The sequence below is a fragment of the Neoarius graeffei genome, chromosome 2 (assembly GCF_027579695.1).
Source record: "Neoarius graeffei isolate fNeoGra1 chromosome 2, fNeoGra1.pri, whole genome shotgun sequence".
NCBI lineage: Eukaryota > Metazoa > Chordata > Actinopteri > Siluriformes > Ariidae > Neoarius > Neoarius graeffei.
Genome location: NC_083570.1, coordinates 64,085,744 through 64,104,689, shown reverse-complemented (window position 1 = coordinate 64,104,689; position 18,946 = coordinate 64,085,744). Strand labels below are relative to the sequence as shown.

The 18,946-nt window shown below is 42.3% G+C and overlaps 1 protein-coding gene across 2 annotated transcripts in view; it reads left to right on the top strand.

Moving 5' to 3' along the window:
- The first annotated feature begins 10,872 nt into the window (after nucleotides 1–10,872).
- Nucleotides 10,873–18,946, top strand: part of nell2a (neural EGFL like 2a) — a 209,590-nt gene continuing 201,516 nt past the window's right edge. The window contains exons 1-3 of one of the 2 annotated variants that reach the window (XM_060914646.1): nucleotides 10,873–10,926; nucleotides 11,013–11,204; nucleotides 11,377–11,502. In XM_060914646.1, coding sequence (XP_060770629.1) covers nucleotides 11,153–11,204; nucleotides 11,377–11,502 — 178 coding nt within the window. In that variant the 5' untranslated portion in view covers nucleotides 10,873–10,926; nucleotides 11,013–11,152. Of the gene's footprint in view, nucleotides 10,927–10,948; nucleotides 10,979–11,012; nucleotides 11,205–11,376; nucleotides 11,503–18,946 lie in introns of those variants that run through there. The other variant, XM_060914647.1, reaches the window with a different exon arrangement.

Below are 18,946 nucleotides of genomic sequence, written 5' to 3'. Positions count from 1 at the left end.
CCAAGAGGCAGTACAGAGAGAAGCTGGATGGCTTCTATTCTCCTGCTGACCCCAGGCGAATGTGGCAAGGCCTACAGCACATCACAGACTACAGGACCACCACCAGCACCATCAGCTCCACAGACAGCCTGCCGGATGACCTCAACACTTTCTACACCTGCTTTGAGACCACCAACTACAGCACAGAGAGAAGGCATAGACACACCTGGACCGCCCAACCCCCCTCCCCCCCACCAACAGTCTCATCAGGCAAAGTACACAAAGCTCTGAGGAGGATCAACCCCAGGAAGGCAGCAGGACCAGACAACATCCCTGGGCGGGCCCTCAGAGTATGTGCCAATGAGCTGGCTGATGTTTTTGCCACCATCTTCAACCTTTCCCTCAGCCAGAGCACCATTCCCTCCTGCTTCAAGACCACAACCATCGTCCCTCTTCTCAAGAAGAACCCACCCACCTGCCTGAATGATTACAGGCCGATAGCACTCACTCCAATCATCTCAAAGTGCTTTGAGAGAGTGGTACTGGCCCACATTCAGAACAGCATACCGGAAACCCTGGACCCCCTGCAGTATGCCTACAGTCCCAACAGGTCCACCTCAGATGCCATCGCTGCTGCCCTCCATTATGCCCTCTCCCACCTGGAAAACAAAGACTCTTACATCAGGATGTTCTTTGTTGACTACAGCTCTGCCTTCAACATGGTCATCCCCCACAAACTCATCCATAAACTGTCCACACTTGGTTTGCACCCCACCCTCTGTGACTGGCTCATCGACTTCCTGACTGGTAGACCCCAGACTGTCAGGATTGGTAAATAGGACTTCATCCAGCATCATCACAAACACTGGCACCCCACAGGGATGTGTCCTCAGCCCCATCCTCTACACCATCCTGTTCACCCATGACTGTGTCACCTCCCACAAGGACAACATCATCCTGAAGTTCGCGGACGACACCACAGTGATAGGATGCATCACTGGCGGTGACGAAATGGCTTACAGGAGGGAGGTGGCCAGTCTGGTGTCATGGTTTGAGGACAACAACCTCACCCTCAACACGGACAAGATGAAGGAGATGATAGTGGACATGAGGAAGGAGAGGAGACCTCATGGGCCACTGTTCATCCAGGAGCTTGAGGTGGAGAGGGTGAGCATCTTCAAATACCTGGGTGTTCACATCAGTGAGGACCTCACATGGACACATAACACCACACAGCTGGTTAGGAAGGCTCAACAGCGTCTGTACTTTCTGAGGAGGCTGAGGAAGTTTGGTATGTCACCCAAGATCCTCAGCAACTTCTACAGCTGCGTGATTGAGAGCATCCTGACCAACTGCATCACTGTGTGGTATGGCAGCACTACAGCAATGGACCGCAAACGCCTGCAGAGGGTGGTGAAGACTGCTGAGAGGATCACCAAAACTCCACTGCCCTCTCTGCAGAGCATCTACCACTGCAGAGTCCACAGGAGAGCTGCCTCCATCCTCAAAGACCCCACCCACCCCCAGGACGGACTGTTCACACTCCTACCCTCAGGCCGGAGGTACAGAAGTCTGAAATGTAAGACTGTCAGACTAAAGAACTCTTTCTTTCCCACCGCCATCAGACTCCTGAACAGCTGGCAGGAGTCTATAACCATGGACTACCTCCCTGTAAACTGTCCTTGACTGTTTACATCTGTTTACATTTGTTTGCACATTACTGCCCTTTTTGCTGTTGTTCCTTGACCGTTTACATCTGATTACATTGCACATATTTGCACATTACTGCTATTTTGCTGCTGTTTCCTTGACAGTTTACATCTGCTTACATTGTTTGCACATTTGCACATTACTGCCCTTCTGCTGCTACATCTGATCATTGCCTTATTTTTGTATTACTCTACCTATTTTGCACTACATTTAACCTTTATTTCGTACTACACTGGGTGTTTTTGTTTTTGTTGCTTTTGGTTTTCTTTGTTTTTATTTTTGCACTATATTGTCTTACTTTGTATTATTTCTTCTGCCTATTTATTTATTTATTTATTTGTAATTGGCATTCATGGTGGACAGCAAATGAAGAATTTCATTGTGCAAGTGGACATGTCTTTACTGTGCATATTACAATAAACACTTTGAACTTTGAACTTGAACTTTGAAGATAGATAGACCAGTAATCTCCAGAAAAACAAAGGCCACAGTTAATCCATATGAGCCATTATCAGTTATTTCTAATTACAGTTAATTGTTATGATATAACATCGATCTAAATGTCCCCCAACATAGGCATTCAGCAGCTACTGTATTTTGTCCTGGAAGGATGTGCCAGAGTGTTGCACAATGAATTATACCACGACAGTAATCTCATCTCATTATCTCTAGCCACTTTATCGTGTTCTACAGGGTCGCAGGCAAGCTGGAGCCTATCCCAGCTGACTAAGGGCGAAAGGCGGGGTACACCCTGGACAAGTCGCCAGGTCATCACAGGGCTCCAATAATTAGTATTTAACCAATAAATTGTACTTTGCATTTATATACTCAAACCATAATTTAGGTGCCTTGGAGAAAAACTTTGGGAGCATTCTTAGATTACATTACAGGCATTAAGCAGATGCTCTTATCCAAACCAATGTACATCAGGCCCCTGACATACCCACAGCAGTGGACAGCCTGGGGAATAGTTGGGAGTTAGATGCCTTGCTCAAGGGCACTTCAGCCATTTCTGCTGATCCATGGAATTGAACTGAAAAACTTTTGGTCCCAAAGCTGCATCTCTAACCTTTAGGCCAAGGCTTCTCCGTGATTAGTAGATTAGTCCAGTCTTTCATAAAGTCTTTGACAGCAGGTGGCTGATTTTCATTAGATAGATTGTAAAAATGAACACAGTATTTTCTGTGCATGTCTCAGTATGTTTTTAGGGTATTCTCCTATATGGTTATACAGAAGAAAGTTTGTCAAAAAATCATAAATAACAACTATTGACTGACCTTGAGGCGGCATGGTGGTGTAGTGGTTAGCACTGTTGCCTCATAGCAAGAAGGTTCTGGGTTCGAGCCCAGTGACTGATGGGGGCCTTTCTGTGTGGAGTTTGCATGTTCTCCCTGTGTCTGTGTGGGTTTCCTCTGGGTGCTCCAGTTCCCCCCACAGTCCAAAGACATGCAGGTAAGGTTAATTGGTGGCTCTAATTGACCGTAGGTGTGAATGGTTGTTTGTTTTTGTGTCAGCCCTGTGATGATCTGGCAACTTGTCCAGGGTGTACACTGCCTCTCGCCCATAGTCAGCTGGGATAGGCTCCAGCTTGCCTGCAACCCTGAACAGGATAAGCGGTTACGGATAATGGAAGGATGGACTGGCCTTGATACCACTGTACTGTATATTGCTATAGTCTAAACTTTGAGAAACACACAAGCCATCCTATTACATAATATAGTGTACCTTAAATCTCAATCCAAATATTAAAAGGATCAACGTATATAGCATACATTTAACTCTCATATATTTTGAGTGTATGTACTGCTAATATGAGAAAGTTTCTGATTCTTTCTTCTTCTTCTCCTCATTTTTGTGTCTGTGCTTGAAGAATTGTCTTTTCCTGTTCCGTGTGTACATAACAGACCTGATATTGTTAATCCCAAACATGTTTTAGAATAGATTAACAGAAGGTACTACAAAGCTAGCTAACAACATTCTGAACTGTCAGTTTTAAAAGCCTGTAAGTTTTTGTCCACTAGATGTCATTATTGGTGTATCCAATTTATTGATGTATATGGAAATAAAGAGGCTCAGCTTGAGAACAGAATATGGGGAATTTTGTGCATTTTGACAACAAAGTATCATCTGAAAAATAATAGTATGTAGGCTAAATAAACGGCACCATCACCTCACAGAAAAAAAGGTTCTGGGTTCAAACCTTGTGGCTGACTGGAGCCTTTCCATGTGGGGTTTGCGTGTAGAAGGGTGAGGGGATCTGATCAAATTGCACTGTGATGTGGATGTAAGCTAGCTTTGTGTAGGTGACAGCAAGTGAATTAATGTTTAAGATGTATTTTTCTTAATTGTCCCTAATTTAGACAGCTACAATTCTAATATACTAAATACAGTATAGTCTATCAGTCTGTTTGGAGGACAATGCTGGAGACTATAATCATACAATTCAGGGTCACTATAGAAAGAAAGAAAGTACAACTTTATTCATCATACACTTGTGAAATTCCTCTCTGCATTTAACCCATCTGAAGCAGTGAACACACACGTGAGCAGTGAGCACACACACATACCCAGAGCAGTGGGTAGCCATGCTAACAGCGCCCGGGGAGCAGTTGGGAGTTAGGCGCCTCGCTCAAGGGCACCTCAGCCCAAGGCTGTCCCATATTAACCTTACCGCATGTCTCTGGACTGTGGGGGAAACCGGAGCACCCGGAGGAAACCCATGCAGACATGGGGAGAACATGCAAACTCCGCACAGAAAGGCCCTCGCCGGCCACGGGGCTCGAACCCAGAACCTTCTTGCTGTGAGGCGGCCATGCTAACCACTTACACCACCGTGCCGCAGGCATTTTTGCACCCCCTGGTAGGGTGATGCAATGTCCGGCACCCCCAGACACCAAGAACAGTTTTCAGTCCTGGGTGTTCTCCTGGGCCACTTTATTACATAATGCCCTTGGACTGTTCACACATTACCTCCAAACTCCAAGCACTACTTTTCAGTCTTACTTTGTGCAACCTGGCAGACAGTTTGGTTCAATTTAAAGAAACAATCAGATGAGTCAAACACGAAACACATGTGCGTTGGTTCTGTTTTTCATTTTGATGTATCCACAAAAAAAAAAAAAATTCCACATATTCTTGTGCACACCAGTGCTCTCCAACTCTTACTTCATGTGAGTGGAATTGAACTGGTCTATCGTGACTAATAGTAATGAATCACATTAGGCTTCAAGGGGTGAAATTGATTTTAAGCTGGTTTGTATTCATTTTATGCTGCCAATCAAATAAATGTAATGTAAAATATAAATTTGATTAAAAAATACCCTTAAAATAAAATTTCTTTAAAATCCATTTTAGACAGTCACTTATAGACCCAAGGGCTGGTAATTTGTAATTCACATTTCTTTCAGAATATTATTGTTTTCTGGAAAAAGTTTCATTAGGGTTCTAAAACCAGGTTTCCAGAACAAACAGAAACACTTTAACAGAACTCAAGCACAAGGAGAACAGCAGTGATTATAAAGATACTATTCTATCATGGGAGACAGACAGATAACAAAATAATGAAAGGAAGTGCTAGAATTCAAATAGAAGCCAAACATGCGCAAGTGTATTTGAGTGAACAGCACAATTCATTTGTATACAAAAGCTTTATGACAGTGACACATATACAGTGTTCCAGATAAGGTGAAATGACTGACAAGTGCATAGTGTAAAAAAAAAAAAAAAACTCTGTAGGGATACTTGCTTTTATAAGTTTATGCCCTTGTCACTCATCCAGCAAAGATGGATATCCTTTCATGCTGCATAAGTAAAAATGTTAGACAGTCTTTTCATCTCTTTAAGAGGAGAACTGGGTCTAAATCTGAAGATTTTTTCCCCCATAACATCAGTAACTGCAGCCTAGTAGTTCAAATGCAGAATATATATATATATATATATATATATATATATATATATATATATATATATATATATATATATTAAAAAAACTGTGCTAAAGTCACATGCAAAGAAATGCCGTAGACCAAAAATGGCTTAATAATGAAATTAAATGTTTCAACATTAAAAAATACTATAAACAGCAGCAAGCCATAATAAATGAAACAAAGTCAATATTTGGCGTGAGATGACCCTTTGCTTAAAAAAAAAAGTATTCTCAGATAAAATGTGTGCAGTTTTATAAGGAAATGAGCTGTAGGTTTTACTGAGCATCTTACAAAACCAGCCACAGTTCTTCTGGACACTTTGTCACACTCGCTTCTTAATTTTGCACCAAAACCCAGCAGCCTTCATTATGTTTTCTTTTTTAATCTGAAAAGTGGTCTCGTATGTAATATGGTGCTCAGATACAAGACATTTTCCCCTGTAACATTTAATTTTATGCTGGAAAACGAACGTTTGGAACTCGAAATGTTTTTGTACTGACTCGATAATGTAAAGTCATGAAATAGAAATCTATAACAAAGTTTGTTTGGAAAAAAAAATAGGGGGCCCAAGACTTTTGCACAGTACTGTATATTTAGGCAGTGACTAAAAGCAGAGCTCCTAATGAGTGTATGAGTAAAATATTTGCAAGGGCATAAAATCAACCTCAGTAGAATAATATTATAGCATATGAACCATCATTGTATAGTTTCGTGCATTTTGCGTCAATAAATTGCTGCATTGTCTTGTGACAGTAAGACCAATAACGAGATACGCATTGCAGTTATGATACATATTTATTCCTTTCTTTGACACCACATGCCATGCGCCAGAAACAACACTATGATGTTTATTATAGTGTGACTCTGCTGGGTGCCTGGTGGACAGCAGTGAACCAGCGCTTTCACTTTATATCATTACTGTATATTTACGATCAAATAACAAACTTGATATGTCAAACAGTTGTCTGGTTACATCTCTCACATCCATGCGCTTTGGAGCTCGGTGCATGCAGCCGCAGACTGCTAAGCATGGCACACCAATAGGACTAATTAGCATGCGCCTGTTCCTGATTAGAGCACAATCACTGCACATACAGATAAGGACTCTCAGTAACACAGACTTTGCGAAAGACTTGTATTTTGTATCGCTTTTCTGGTTTTGATCCTGTTTGTGTTTTTGGACTTTGAGTATTGTATTACCTCTGATATCCTGTCTGTGACTCACTGACCACCGCCTGTGTTTCGACTCTGCCTTTGTTTATGTTTTGGATCTGTTTGCTAGCGTGGTTTCAATAAAACTCTGCACTTGCATCCGTCTATCACCCTTACATGACAAACCGTCAACTGTCCAACAAGTTAGTGAACTAATAAAACTGTTTTAACTAATTTTATATGAAACTGTCATGAATATTTTCTGTAAAATGTGTTAGTAAATAATCCCCCATTATTTTTAATAGACAAATTAAAAATAAGTGCTGGATAAAAACCCATCTATCTTATGTAAATACAGATAAAAAGTTTGTTGTCCGGTGGTCAAGCTTTTATGAGATATGTTGTCTTGCAATTATCATAGGGTTCCCTGTGGTGGTACATGTTTGTTATTCGTACAGATGTCGTACGGTCAAAGCCATCAAAAATCAGGTCTGTACCCCAGGCTAACATCAATGCCCAACATCAGTGCCTGACCTCGCTAATGCTCCTGTGGCTGAATGGGCAAAAAGCATCTCTACAGCCATGCTCCAAAATCTTGTGGAAAGCCTTCCCAGAAGAGATGGAGGTTATTATATAACCCCAACTCAGAAATATGTAGGCTGGTATAAATACAAATAAAAAAAAGAAAGCAGTAATTTCTAAAATTACTTTAACTTGTATTTCATTGCGAACAGTATGAACCCAAGATATTTCATGTTTTGTCTGGTCAACTTCATTTCATTTTTTAATCTATATCCATTCCTGCATTTCAGGCCTGCATCACATTCAAAAAAAAAAAGTTGGGACAGGGCAATTTAGGGCTCGTAATGAGATGAAACAATTAAATAATGATGTGATTTGAATAATTTGATTTGATCCCACAGACTGCACTGCATCAATCACCATCATTTATCTACAGCTGATATAATCACTTGGGCTTGGGATTACTTTTGGCAAACCTTTGTCAAGCACTACAAGATAGAGTTACATCCACAAACGCCAGTTAAAACTTTACTGTGCCAAAAGGAAACCTTATGCTAAGTGTGTCAAGAAGTGCCGTCGACTTCTCTGGGCTCGGAGGCATCTGGGATGGATCATCACACAGTGGAAATGTGTATTGTGGTTGGACAAATCAGTATTCCAGGTTTTTTTTTTTGGTTTGTTTAAAGAAATGGACGCCATGTGCTCCGAACCAAAGATGAAAAGGACCATCCAGACTGTTACCAGAAACAAGTCCTAAAGCCAGGGTCTGTCATGGTATGGGGTTGTGTCAGTGCCCTTGGCAAAGGTAACTTACACTTCTGTGATGGCAGCATTAATGCAGGAAAGTACAGTGAGATTTTGGAGCAACATATGCTGGCAACATAAGATGATGATGTTTTTCCATTGATATTTCAACAAGACAATGCAAAACCACATTCTACACACATTACAAAGGCATGGCTGTGGAAGAAGAGGGTGCCTATGAATTTTGTAATGAAAAATATGACAATGACAACCCCGTACTGTTGCACACCTGTTTGCAGGAAGAATGGAACAAAATAACACCTGAAATGCTTCATCACTTAGTTTCTTTAGTCCATAAACATCTTTTAAATGTTGTGAGAAAAGAAATGGCAACATTACAAAGTAATAAATGCTTTACTGTCCCAACTTTTTTTTAAAAAAAAATGGGTTGCAAAAATCAAAATTGTTCCAAGTATTTATTTTGAAAACAAACAAAATTCATGAGTTAAAACATTAAATAATGTGCTGTTGTATCGTTTTGAGTCCAATTCAGGTCAAAGATTATTTACAAATCATTGTTTTCAGGTTTAATTTCAAGTTCAACATAGTGTCCCACCTTGTAATAGTAATGTGCAAGGGGACTAAATCTGGAACAGGATGTTCAAAAAGCACATTATGGGTGTGATGGTCAGGTGTCCATGAACATACAGTAGAGCAGTTTTTCTCAACCACTGGGCCACGGCTCATTTGTGGACTGCGAAGCGCCATTTAGCGGGCCGCAAATTTTTTTCAAGTTGAAGCTAATTTTCAGTAGGGTACAATTGCTGGGTTGCATCTGACATCACATCTGCCTCATTAGATATGTAAGACATGAAGTGGTGGTCAGCTGAACTCATTGTTCACAAAGTGTTACTATCGCTGGGGCGCCTTGCTAGTCATTAAAATGCCTTACGCTTCAGTTGTTTTGGGCTGCTCGAATCAAACAAACCGTGAAACTAATAAGTTTCTTCCGGGTTTCCCATGAAGTGATAACAAAACATGAAAGCGCAAAGAATTTTATCAAAAGACAATGAGAAAGGTGGCTCTTGAACCTTTCACTGCAATAGAAGGGAGCTGAGTCGAAGATCACTCAAGTCTGCAGTGATCACTTTGTGAAAGGTTTTAAATTCCTCTGATTTATTTCATTTGAATTCGCAAATGACTTTTCTCACCATTTTCTGTTATTTCATCATGTTTTGAAGTTCAGGAGATGCTTAAGTCCTCATATGTGTTTTTGTTTCCAGTTTGATCATGGTCACCATATTGTAAATTAATGTGTGTATAATACGCATAGCACCCAGGTCTTTAAAGGGGTTTCTGTGGATCTTTGTGAATGATTTACCTGGAAGAACAGAGCAGGGAGGATTGAGAATCGAGTGGCTGTGGTTTGTTTACACCCGATACTAAAACTTATAGCGTCCTAACAACCATCGCAAAGACACGTACAAAAAGCCCCAAACTTCCTACTTACACAGGCAAAAACAATACAGTATTTATCTTGTAGTGTCCTGATCCCCAGATCTTTAACCCAGCCACATAAGTTGTACTCCTCCATGCTCTTCCAGGTTTTCATCTGTGTGTGTGTCCGTGTAGAATGATGTCTGCAGCACCATGTAGTCTGAAATATCGGGGAACTTGACAGATGGATAATTTTCCAACTTGTAGGAAAAATCCGTCTTTGTTAACGTGTAAGGCTCTATCCCATTGAGTGGTTTCTATATCCACTTTGTTTGAGTGTACTTCTTGGTTTGAATGACTTGCTTGTTTGCTGAACATCAACATGGCAATAAGTTCTTGTGTTAATGGACCAGACTCCACTTTTGGATCATTAATCCCTTTTGACTGAGAATGTCCTGCATGCATGGTTTTATGTTGGCTTCTGGCACATCCAATCCATCCCATCCATCCATCATCTATAGGCGCTTATCCTGTTCTACAGGGTCGCAGGCAAGCTGGAGCCTATCCCAGCTGACTATGGGTGAGAGGCGGGGTACACCCTGGACAAGTCGCCAGGTTATCGCAGGACTGTTATGGCACATCCATACAGTTTTAAATACGATACCTACAATTAAAAACAGTTTGTTTATTTAATTCCCGGGCTCCCATCTGTAACAGGGAGTGATGTTGCATCCCATTAATACATTTTACAATAGAGTATTAGATTCTAATAGAATAGATCAGCCAAAATAATTGTGGCTCTTTTTAATGGGCCCCGACTCATTACAAGTATCAATAGGTGGGACTTACAGTAGAAAAGGTTGAGAACCCCTTCAGCAGAGTGAGCAATATAGTGTATGATGTTGCATGTAAGGGTGGCACGGTGGTGTAGTGGTTAGCGCTGTTGCCTCACAGCAAGAAGGTCCGGGTTCGAGCCCCGTGGCTGGCGAGGGCCTTTCTGTGTGGAGTTTGCATGTTCTCCCCGTGTCCGTGTGGGTTTCCTCCGGGTGCTCCGGTTTCCCCCACAGTCCAAAGACATGCAGGTTAGGTTAACTGGTGACTCTAAATTGAGCGTAGGTGTGAATGTGAGTGTGAATGGTTGTCTGTGTCTATGTGTCAGCCCTGTGATGACCTGGCGACTTGTCCAGGGTGTACCCCGCCTTTCGCCCGTAGTCAGCTGGGATAGGCTCCAGCTTGCCTGCGACCCTGTAGAACAGGATAAAGCGGCTAGAGATAATGAGATGAGATGAGATGTTGCATGTAAGACTTTAACAGAAGAGTTGCGGTTTGTGAAACACTGGGACACCAGCAGGGGGACTCAGTTTGGTCTGTCTCTCTCTCTCTCTCTCTCTCTCTCTCTCTCTGATGAGGGTAGGGACCGAGTCCGCAAGCTGCTTTCCTTCAGTCCACTTCCCACGTGTGTAGTGCAGTGTAGTTTCAGTTTGAAGCTAAGCATTCTTTTGTTGGAGGTTATTATTATTATTATTATTATTGTTGTTGTAGTTGTGGGAGCTGATGCTGTGTTGAGCAGCTCGGGATGTATAAAGCTGCTTTGGGTTGAACCCCACGGACCGCTGCTTCTGCGCAAAACGCCTCGTTTCTTTGGGAAGGGAAATAAAAACATGGACTAAATTCCATCCACCATGGTTTTATTCCAGTTCCTGGTTGCGTTCGGACTACTTTTCCTCTCCTCAGGTCGGTAGACATGACATGGTTTTAATGTGCGTTTTGATGCTGACAGGCTATCCAAACAGTCACCACAATGGTTCTTCATTTGCGCGGGTGCTTTCCTGTGGTTCTTTGAGGAATTCCACCATTTGATCAGAGTGTTTGGGTGCTGTGTGTGTGTGTGTGTGTGTGTGTGCAGTTGCAGGGTTTGGTGTGGATCCTGCGCTCCGCATCAGTGTGTTCCAAGATTTCAGTCCTGGAGAGCAGGAAGGAGTTTCACAGGTGCAGGGCTTCAATGACGAGTCCAGAGCCATCCTGTTTCAAGGTAACACCAAACCTGAGACTTTCTTTCTTTCTTTCTTTAGGCTTGGAATACTGTATATTCCTTCCTTCCTTCCTTCCTTCCTTCCTTCCTTCAGGCTTGGAATATTCTTTCTTTCTTTCTTTCTTTCTTTCTTTCTTTAGGCTTGGAATACTGTATATTCCTTCCTTCCTTCCTTCAGGCTTGGAATATTCTTTCTTTCTTTCTTTCTTTCTTTCTTTCTTTCTTTCTTTCTTTCTTTCTTTCTTTCTTTCTTTCTTTCTTTCTTTCTTTCTTTCTTTCGGCTTGGAATACTGTATATTCCTTCCTTCCTTCCTTCCTTCCTTCCTTCCTTCCTTCCTTCCTTCCTTCCTTCAGGCTTGGAATACTCTTTCTTTCTTTCTTTCTTTCTTTCTTTCTTTCTTTCTTTCTTTCTTTCTTTCTTTCTTTCTTTCTTTCTTTCTTTAGGCTTGGAATACTGTATATTCCTTCCTTCCTTCCTTCCTTCAGGCTTGGAATACTCTTTCTTTCTTTCTTTCTTTCTTTCTTTCTTTCTTTCTTTCTTTCTTTCTTTCTTTCTTTAGGCTTGGAATACTGTATATTCCTTCCTTCCTTCCTTCCTTCCTTCCTTCCTTCCTTCCTTCCTTCCTTCCTTCCTTCAGGCTTGGAATACTCTTTCTTTCTTTCTTTCTTTCTTTCTTTCTTTCTTTCTTTCTTTCTTTCTTTCTTTCTTTAGGCTTGGAATACTGTATATTCCTTCCTTCCTTCAGGCTTGGAATACTCTTTCTTTCTTTCTTTCTTTCTTTCTTTCTTTCTTTCTTTCTTTCTTTCTTTCTTTAGGCTTGGAATACTGTATATTCCTTCCTTCCTTCCTTCCTTCCTTCCTTCCTTCCTTCCTTCCTTCCTTCCTTCCTTCAGGCTTGGAATACTCTTTCTTTCTTTCTTTCTTTCTTTCTTTCTTTCTTTCTTTCTTTCTTTCTTTTCTTTCTTTCTTTAGGCTTGGAATACTGTATATTCCTTCCTTCCTTCCTTCCTTCCTTCCTTCCTTCCTTCCTTCCTTCAGGCTTGGAATACTCTTTCTTTCTTTCTTTCTTTCTTTCTTTCTTTCTTTCTTTCTTTCTTTCTTTAGGCTTGGAATACTGTATATTCCTTCCTTCCTTCCTTCAGGCTTGGAATACTCTTTCTTTCTTTCTTTCTTTCTTTCTTTCTTTCTTTCTTTCTTTCTTTCTTTCTTTCTTTCTTTCTTTCTTTCTTTCTTTCTTTCTTCAGGCTTGGAATATTCTTTCTTTCTTTCTTTCTTTCTTTCTTTCTTCAGGCTTGGAATACTTCTTTCTTTCTTTCTTTCTTTCTTTCTTTCTTTCTTTCTTTCTTTCTTTCTTTCTTTCTTTCTTTCGGCTTGGAATACTCTTTCTTTCTTTCTTTCTTTCTTTCTTTCTTTCTTTCTTTCTTTCTTTCTTTCTTTCTTTCTTTCAGGCTTGGAATACTGTATATAAGGATATACTATACATGTATTACTTGAAACTTGTTTAAGCCTTTACAAATCACCTAACAAAGGAGACCAAAACAATCTTAAAAATGAGTTCTGGCACACAGTACTATGTCCTACAGGCTCCCACAGAGCAGTGAACAAGACAGTGGATATGCATTCTGAAACACAATATACTGGCAATGCTCCAACAGTCGTCCTACAGTTCTGCTATTTCCATGCGATGATCAAACTTCATAAACTGTTTTATTTCTTGTGCTCTTAAGGTGGTGTAGTGGTTAGCACTGTCGCCTCACAGCAAGAAGGTTCTGAGTTCGAGCCCAGCGGCTGGCGGGGGCCTTTCTGTGTGGAGTTACATGCTCTCCCCGTGGGTGCTCCGGTTTCCCCCACAGTTCAAAGACATGCAGTTAGGTTAACGTGGGGCGGCCTTGGGCTGAAGTGCCCTTGAGCAAGGTACCTAACCCCTAACTGTTCCCTATGCACTGTAGTGTGGCTGCCCACTGCTCTGGGTATGTGTGTGTGTGTGTTCACTGCTTCAGATGGGTTAAATGCAGAGGATGAATCTCACTGTGCTGGAGTGTGCATGTGACAAACAATGGTTTCTTCTTATTATTCTTATAACACTGTGAGTACTGATGCACTTCCTGGACATGTTTTACCAGTGCATCAATCATTACAAAGCAAAATAGCATAAGAAATAACATTAACGGTATTTAGCAGCCACTCTTATCCAGAGCAATGTACAACATACCCAGAGCAGCCTGGGGAGCAGTTGGGGGTTAGGTGCCTTGCTCAAGGGCATTTCAGCCATTCCTGCTGGTCCAGGGAATCAAACTGGCAACCATTAGGTCCCAAAGCTGCTTCTCTAACCTTAAGGATGTGGCTTCCCTCAAATAAAATAAACTTAAGTGAGTTGATAGATAAGAGAAAGAGTTTATCTACCAGCTATCTTAAGACTGTTTTATTTATAGTGATATTTTTGCTCTTGGCGGCACAGTGGTGTAGTGGTTAGCGCTGTCGCCTCACAGCAAGAGGGTCCAGGTTCGAGCCCCGTGGCCGGCAAGGGCCTTTCTGTGTGGAGTTTGCATGTTCTCCCCATGTCCGTGTGGGTTTCCTCCGGGCGCTCCGGTTTCCCCCACAGTCCAAAGACATGCAGGTTAGGTTAACTGGTGACTCTAAATTGACTGTAGGTGTGAATGTGAGTGTGAATGGTTGTCTGTGTCTATGTGTCAGCCCTGTGATGATCTGGCGACTTGTCCAGGGTGTACCCCGCCTTTCGCCCGTAGTCAGCTGGGATAGGCTCCAGCTTGCCTGCGACCCTGTAGAACAGGATAAAGCGGCTAGAGATAATGAGATGAGATGAGATTTTTGCTCTTTGAGTAGTGATGCACTTCCTGGGCATGGTTTAAAGGAACAGTCCACCGTACTTCCATAATGAAATATGTTCTTCTCTGAATTGAGACGAGCTGATCCGTACCTCTCCGAGCTTTGTGCAACCTCCCAGTCAGTCAGACGCGCTGTTACTCCTGTTAGCAATGTAGCTAGGCTCAGCATGGCCAATGGTATTTTTTGGGGCTGTAGTTAGATGCGACCAAACTCTTCCACGTTTTTCCTGTTTACATAGGTTTATATGGCCAGTGACATGAAACAAAGTTCAGTTACACAAATTGAAACGTGGCAATTTTCTATGCTATGGAAAGTCCGCACTATAATGACAGGCGTACTAACACCTTCTGCACGCTTCGACAGCGCATTGATACCTTCACTCCTGTTCCCCCCCCCCAACTTCCGTCAATACAACCAATGTGACGGGGGTGGGGGAGAGGGGGAAAACAGGAGTGAAGGTATCAATGCGCTGTCGAAGCGTGCAGAAGGTGTTAGTACGCCTGTCATTATAGTGCGGACTTTCCATAGCATAGAAAATCGCCACGTTTCAATTTGTGTAACTGAACTTTGTTTCATGTCACTGGTCATATAAACCTATGTAAACAGGAAAAACGTGGAAGAGTTTGGTCGCATCTAACTACAGCCCCAAAAAATACCATTGGCCATGCTGAGCCTAGCTACATTGCTAACAGGAGTAACAGCGCGTCTGACTGACTGGGAGGTCGCACAAAGCTCGGAGAGGTACGGATCAGCTCGTCTCAATTCAGAGAAGAACATATTTCATTATGGAAGTACGGTGGACTGTTCCTTTAATAGTGCATCTTGCTTACAGTGTTAAAAGAGCAAAATAGCACAATAAATAAAATAGTTTTAAGTGTGTTGATAGATACGAGAAGGACTCACTTATTGCTTGTGTTATTTTGCTCTTTTAACACTGTGAGTAGTGATCCACTGTTAAAATGTTCAGGGAGTGCATAACATGTATAATTTATACAGTGCATAGCTGAACATGGTCCGATCCACATCAACAACCCCAGAAGTTGCAACAAACTGAAGCTAGTACAGCCGGAATCCTGGCTTAGTATTCCACAAAATACAGGTTTAATGCCAAATACTGTGGTGTGTATGTTAAAATATGTACTATAATTCATATAAGACTATACATATAGTACAAGAACAGTGTGCTTTGAACAAAATGGAAGCAATATATGCTCTGTGGAAGCCTGTGGAAGAGTTTTGCATTATATCCTACTTTAAATGCAGGCACTTAAATGCAGGTACACACACACATCACACGCACACACACATCACACATAAATCATTTTAAGCACCTTGGTGTATAAGAATATTTTAAAAAAGATGATTATTCTTTATATGTACAGGGTGTCAGACTCCAGTCCCGCAAGGCCATGGCACAGTTTAACATTCTATCTCATCCAATACACCAGATCCAAGTCATATGCTAATGACCAAGACTGTCAGAGGAGTGAAAACCGACATTCCTGTCGGGGTTTGGCCTTCCAGGACTGGTGTCTGACGCCCCTGATTTATATTCCTGTAAAAGCCAGAATTATTCTAATCAGTTATTGAAAGCAATTATGAATTTATAGAATAAATGTCATGCAACGCATGATATTTTGAACATAAACATACATATAATCTTATTTTATTCCATCTCTGGATAGAATAGAAACATTGGGCTTCTTTTGGAAATGTTTATCCAGGTTTGAGGACACTTTTAGAGGATCTTGGATCTTGCAAAACATGCAGAATATCTCATTGTTTGAGATGGCCATTGCAGCACATTAATTTTTCAGCTTGTGTTGATTTAATTGCATGTTTGGAGTCATTATCGTATTGAAATACTCATCAATGGCCAGGTCTTAAACTCCAAGACCACAATGCATGATTTCAGTTGTAGATTTAGTGATGCTTGGTGAAGTTCATGCACTGAAATTTGTGATTTGTTCTCAGGAAGAGGGTTTTTTTTTTTTTACATGCCAGTCCTACAAACAGCTGGCCGTTACAGATGTGGCATCTCATAGCTGATTTTAACACCCCATGAATCTCTTAAAGGCAGACTGCCTTTCAGATTTTTCAAGTGTAGGTCACAAAAAGAATTTTCCCTGACACCCAATTATTTTTCTTTAGTGGACCAAAAGCTACTGAATTCGAATCACAGACTTCCAATTTTATTAGTTTTTTTTAAAATAGAACAATTAATGAATTTAGGGCCACATGGCCCTAAATTCTCTGCTATTTTTTCCTGCGTCACCATGACCCAATTCAAGAGACATCATGCATCACGTGGTGGCTTTCCCTGTTTGCGCAAGGTATTGTAGGATACAAATTTGAAACAGGAGAGAAAAATGGAGGACATGAGTGTGCAAGTGAAATGTGAAAGACTGACTACAACAACGGAAAGCGAGAAGAAAAGACGTTATGTTGCTAAGGAAAGGAAACGCAGGACCAAACTAATAAATATCGGCGGTCAGCGAGTGCCTCGGTGTGATCAGCTGCTCGTTTAGCGACAAAATGATGTAACTGTCAGTGCACGGTCAAAGTAAACCTGCTGTCAGTAATGGCGTTGAGAGCAACAGCTCTAAACAGACTACAAACATGGCTTCTCAAAACTACAAAGCCCAAGAACCACAGTGCCCTCTTTCACCTGCTTATTAATTACACCTGTCTCTTGTTCACTACTCATCAGTCATGCTGTTTATACCCCCTCTCACTCACTTCCATTGTGAAGTATCGTTCAGTGTTTACCGTCATACCAAGCCATTTCCTTTCTGCCTGTCTAGTTTCTTTGAACCTCGTTCTCGTTTATACCTCTTCATCCTTTAGTCTTGCCTGCATTGCTCTGTTTACTGATCAACCGACCCGCGCCTGCCTTTTGACTACAATTCTTGTCTAGTGTTTTGGCCTTGTTTCCAGTTTGCTTCTCTCGCTGTCCCCTGCACATACATCCGTAAGTGCCTGCACCCTGACAGGATACTTCGCCTCAATGGATGCAGCAGAGGAGGCGAAGCAGACAGCTCTGAGTGCTCAGGGGCGCCTCTTGGGAGAACATCAGCAGATGCTTGCTGACCTCAACACCAGGATGGCACAGCTTGCAGCCGTGATGACACAGGCCCTCCTAACGTGCCCCGAAGCCTCCTCGAGTCCCGCTCTACTTTTCCCATATCCCGAGAAATATGCTGGTGATGCCCTCAGCTGTAAGGGATTTTTGCTTCAGTGCTCCATGTACTTCTCTACTATTCCCAACATCTCCGATGAACGTAAGATCGCTAAGTTTATTTCGTTTTTGACTGGCAACGTGCTCCAGTGGGCTAGTGCTGTGTGGAAAAGTGGAGACGAGCACACTACTTCATATGACCATTTCCTCGAATTGTTTACGCGAATGTTTGATCATGAACCAGAGGGAATTGAAGTTGGTGAGAGCTTGCTAACCATCATGCAAGGTTCAAGGGGAGTTGCTGAGTATGCCTTGGATTTCAGAACTCTCGCAGCAGCCAGCGGATGGAATGAGCTGGCTCTAAAGGCTGTGTTTCGCCAAGGTCTTCGCCCCGAGGTATTGAGTGAACTGGTGTGTAGGGACAAACACCTAACCTTAGACTCCCTCATCGATCTAGCTATCTGGCTGGATCACTTACTCTCCAGCTGACCATCCCTCAAGGAAGAAACCAAGCCCGCTCTGTCCACCGATGCTCCCTCACCCATTGAGGTTTCACAAACCTGTCTGAAACACTCTGAATGAGAAAGGAGGAGATGAAAGGATCTGTGTTTTTACTGTGGGAGTTCCAGTCATCAAATCACTCAATGTCCAGTCCGCCTGTCTCGCACCAGCTCTGCTGAGGCCATGTCTGACTCGGTGAGTCCAGTGAGATCCTTTAAAGCCCAATCTTTCAAAGTACGTGTATTGCTGAAACTGCCCTCCTCGACCCACGTGCTTTCTGCATTTGTTGACTCAGGGGCAGAGGGGAATTTCATCGACAGCTCGATCGTCCAGAAGTTCAGTCTGCCCACAAACCTTCTTCAGAATCCAGTCAGCATCAGGACCATCAATGGAAGGCCAATAGGGCATGGCCTCGTCACCACTCGGACCGCTCCCTTGCACATTCAGGTGGGAGTCCTTCATTCAGAACTCATCTCACTCTTAGTTACCTCCACCATTCATCATGACATCATCTTGGGCTATCCATGGCTGCAGCTTCATGATCTGCTGATCTCCTGACAGAATAAGGAGATTCTCCAGTGGTCACCTGCGTGCTTCCAGAATTGTCTTCAGCATCCTCAGCTAAGTCTCTCCTCCACATCTGTTGAGAGTCCCCAGCCTGATTCCATCGAGAATGTTCCTGAGTGTTACCTGGACTTAAGGGAAGTCTTCAGTAAGGGTAAAGCCTGTGGCCTACCACCACACTGCCCATATGACTGTGCCATTCATCTCCTGCCAGGTACGTCTCCACCACGCAGTCGCATCTACCCTCTTTCTCAGATGGAACAGACTGCTATGGAGGAGTATATTCAAGAGGGCCTCAAGCAGGGTTACATATGCCCATCTACGTCACTGGCATAGGCAGGATTCTTCTTCAT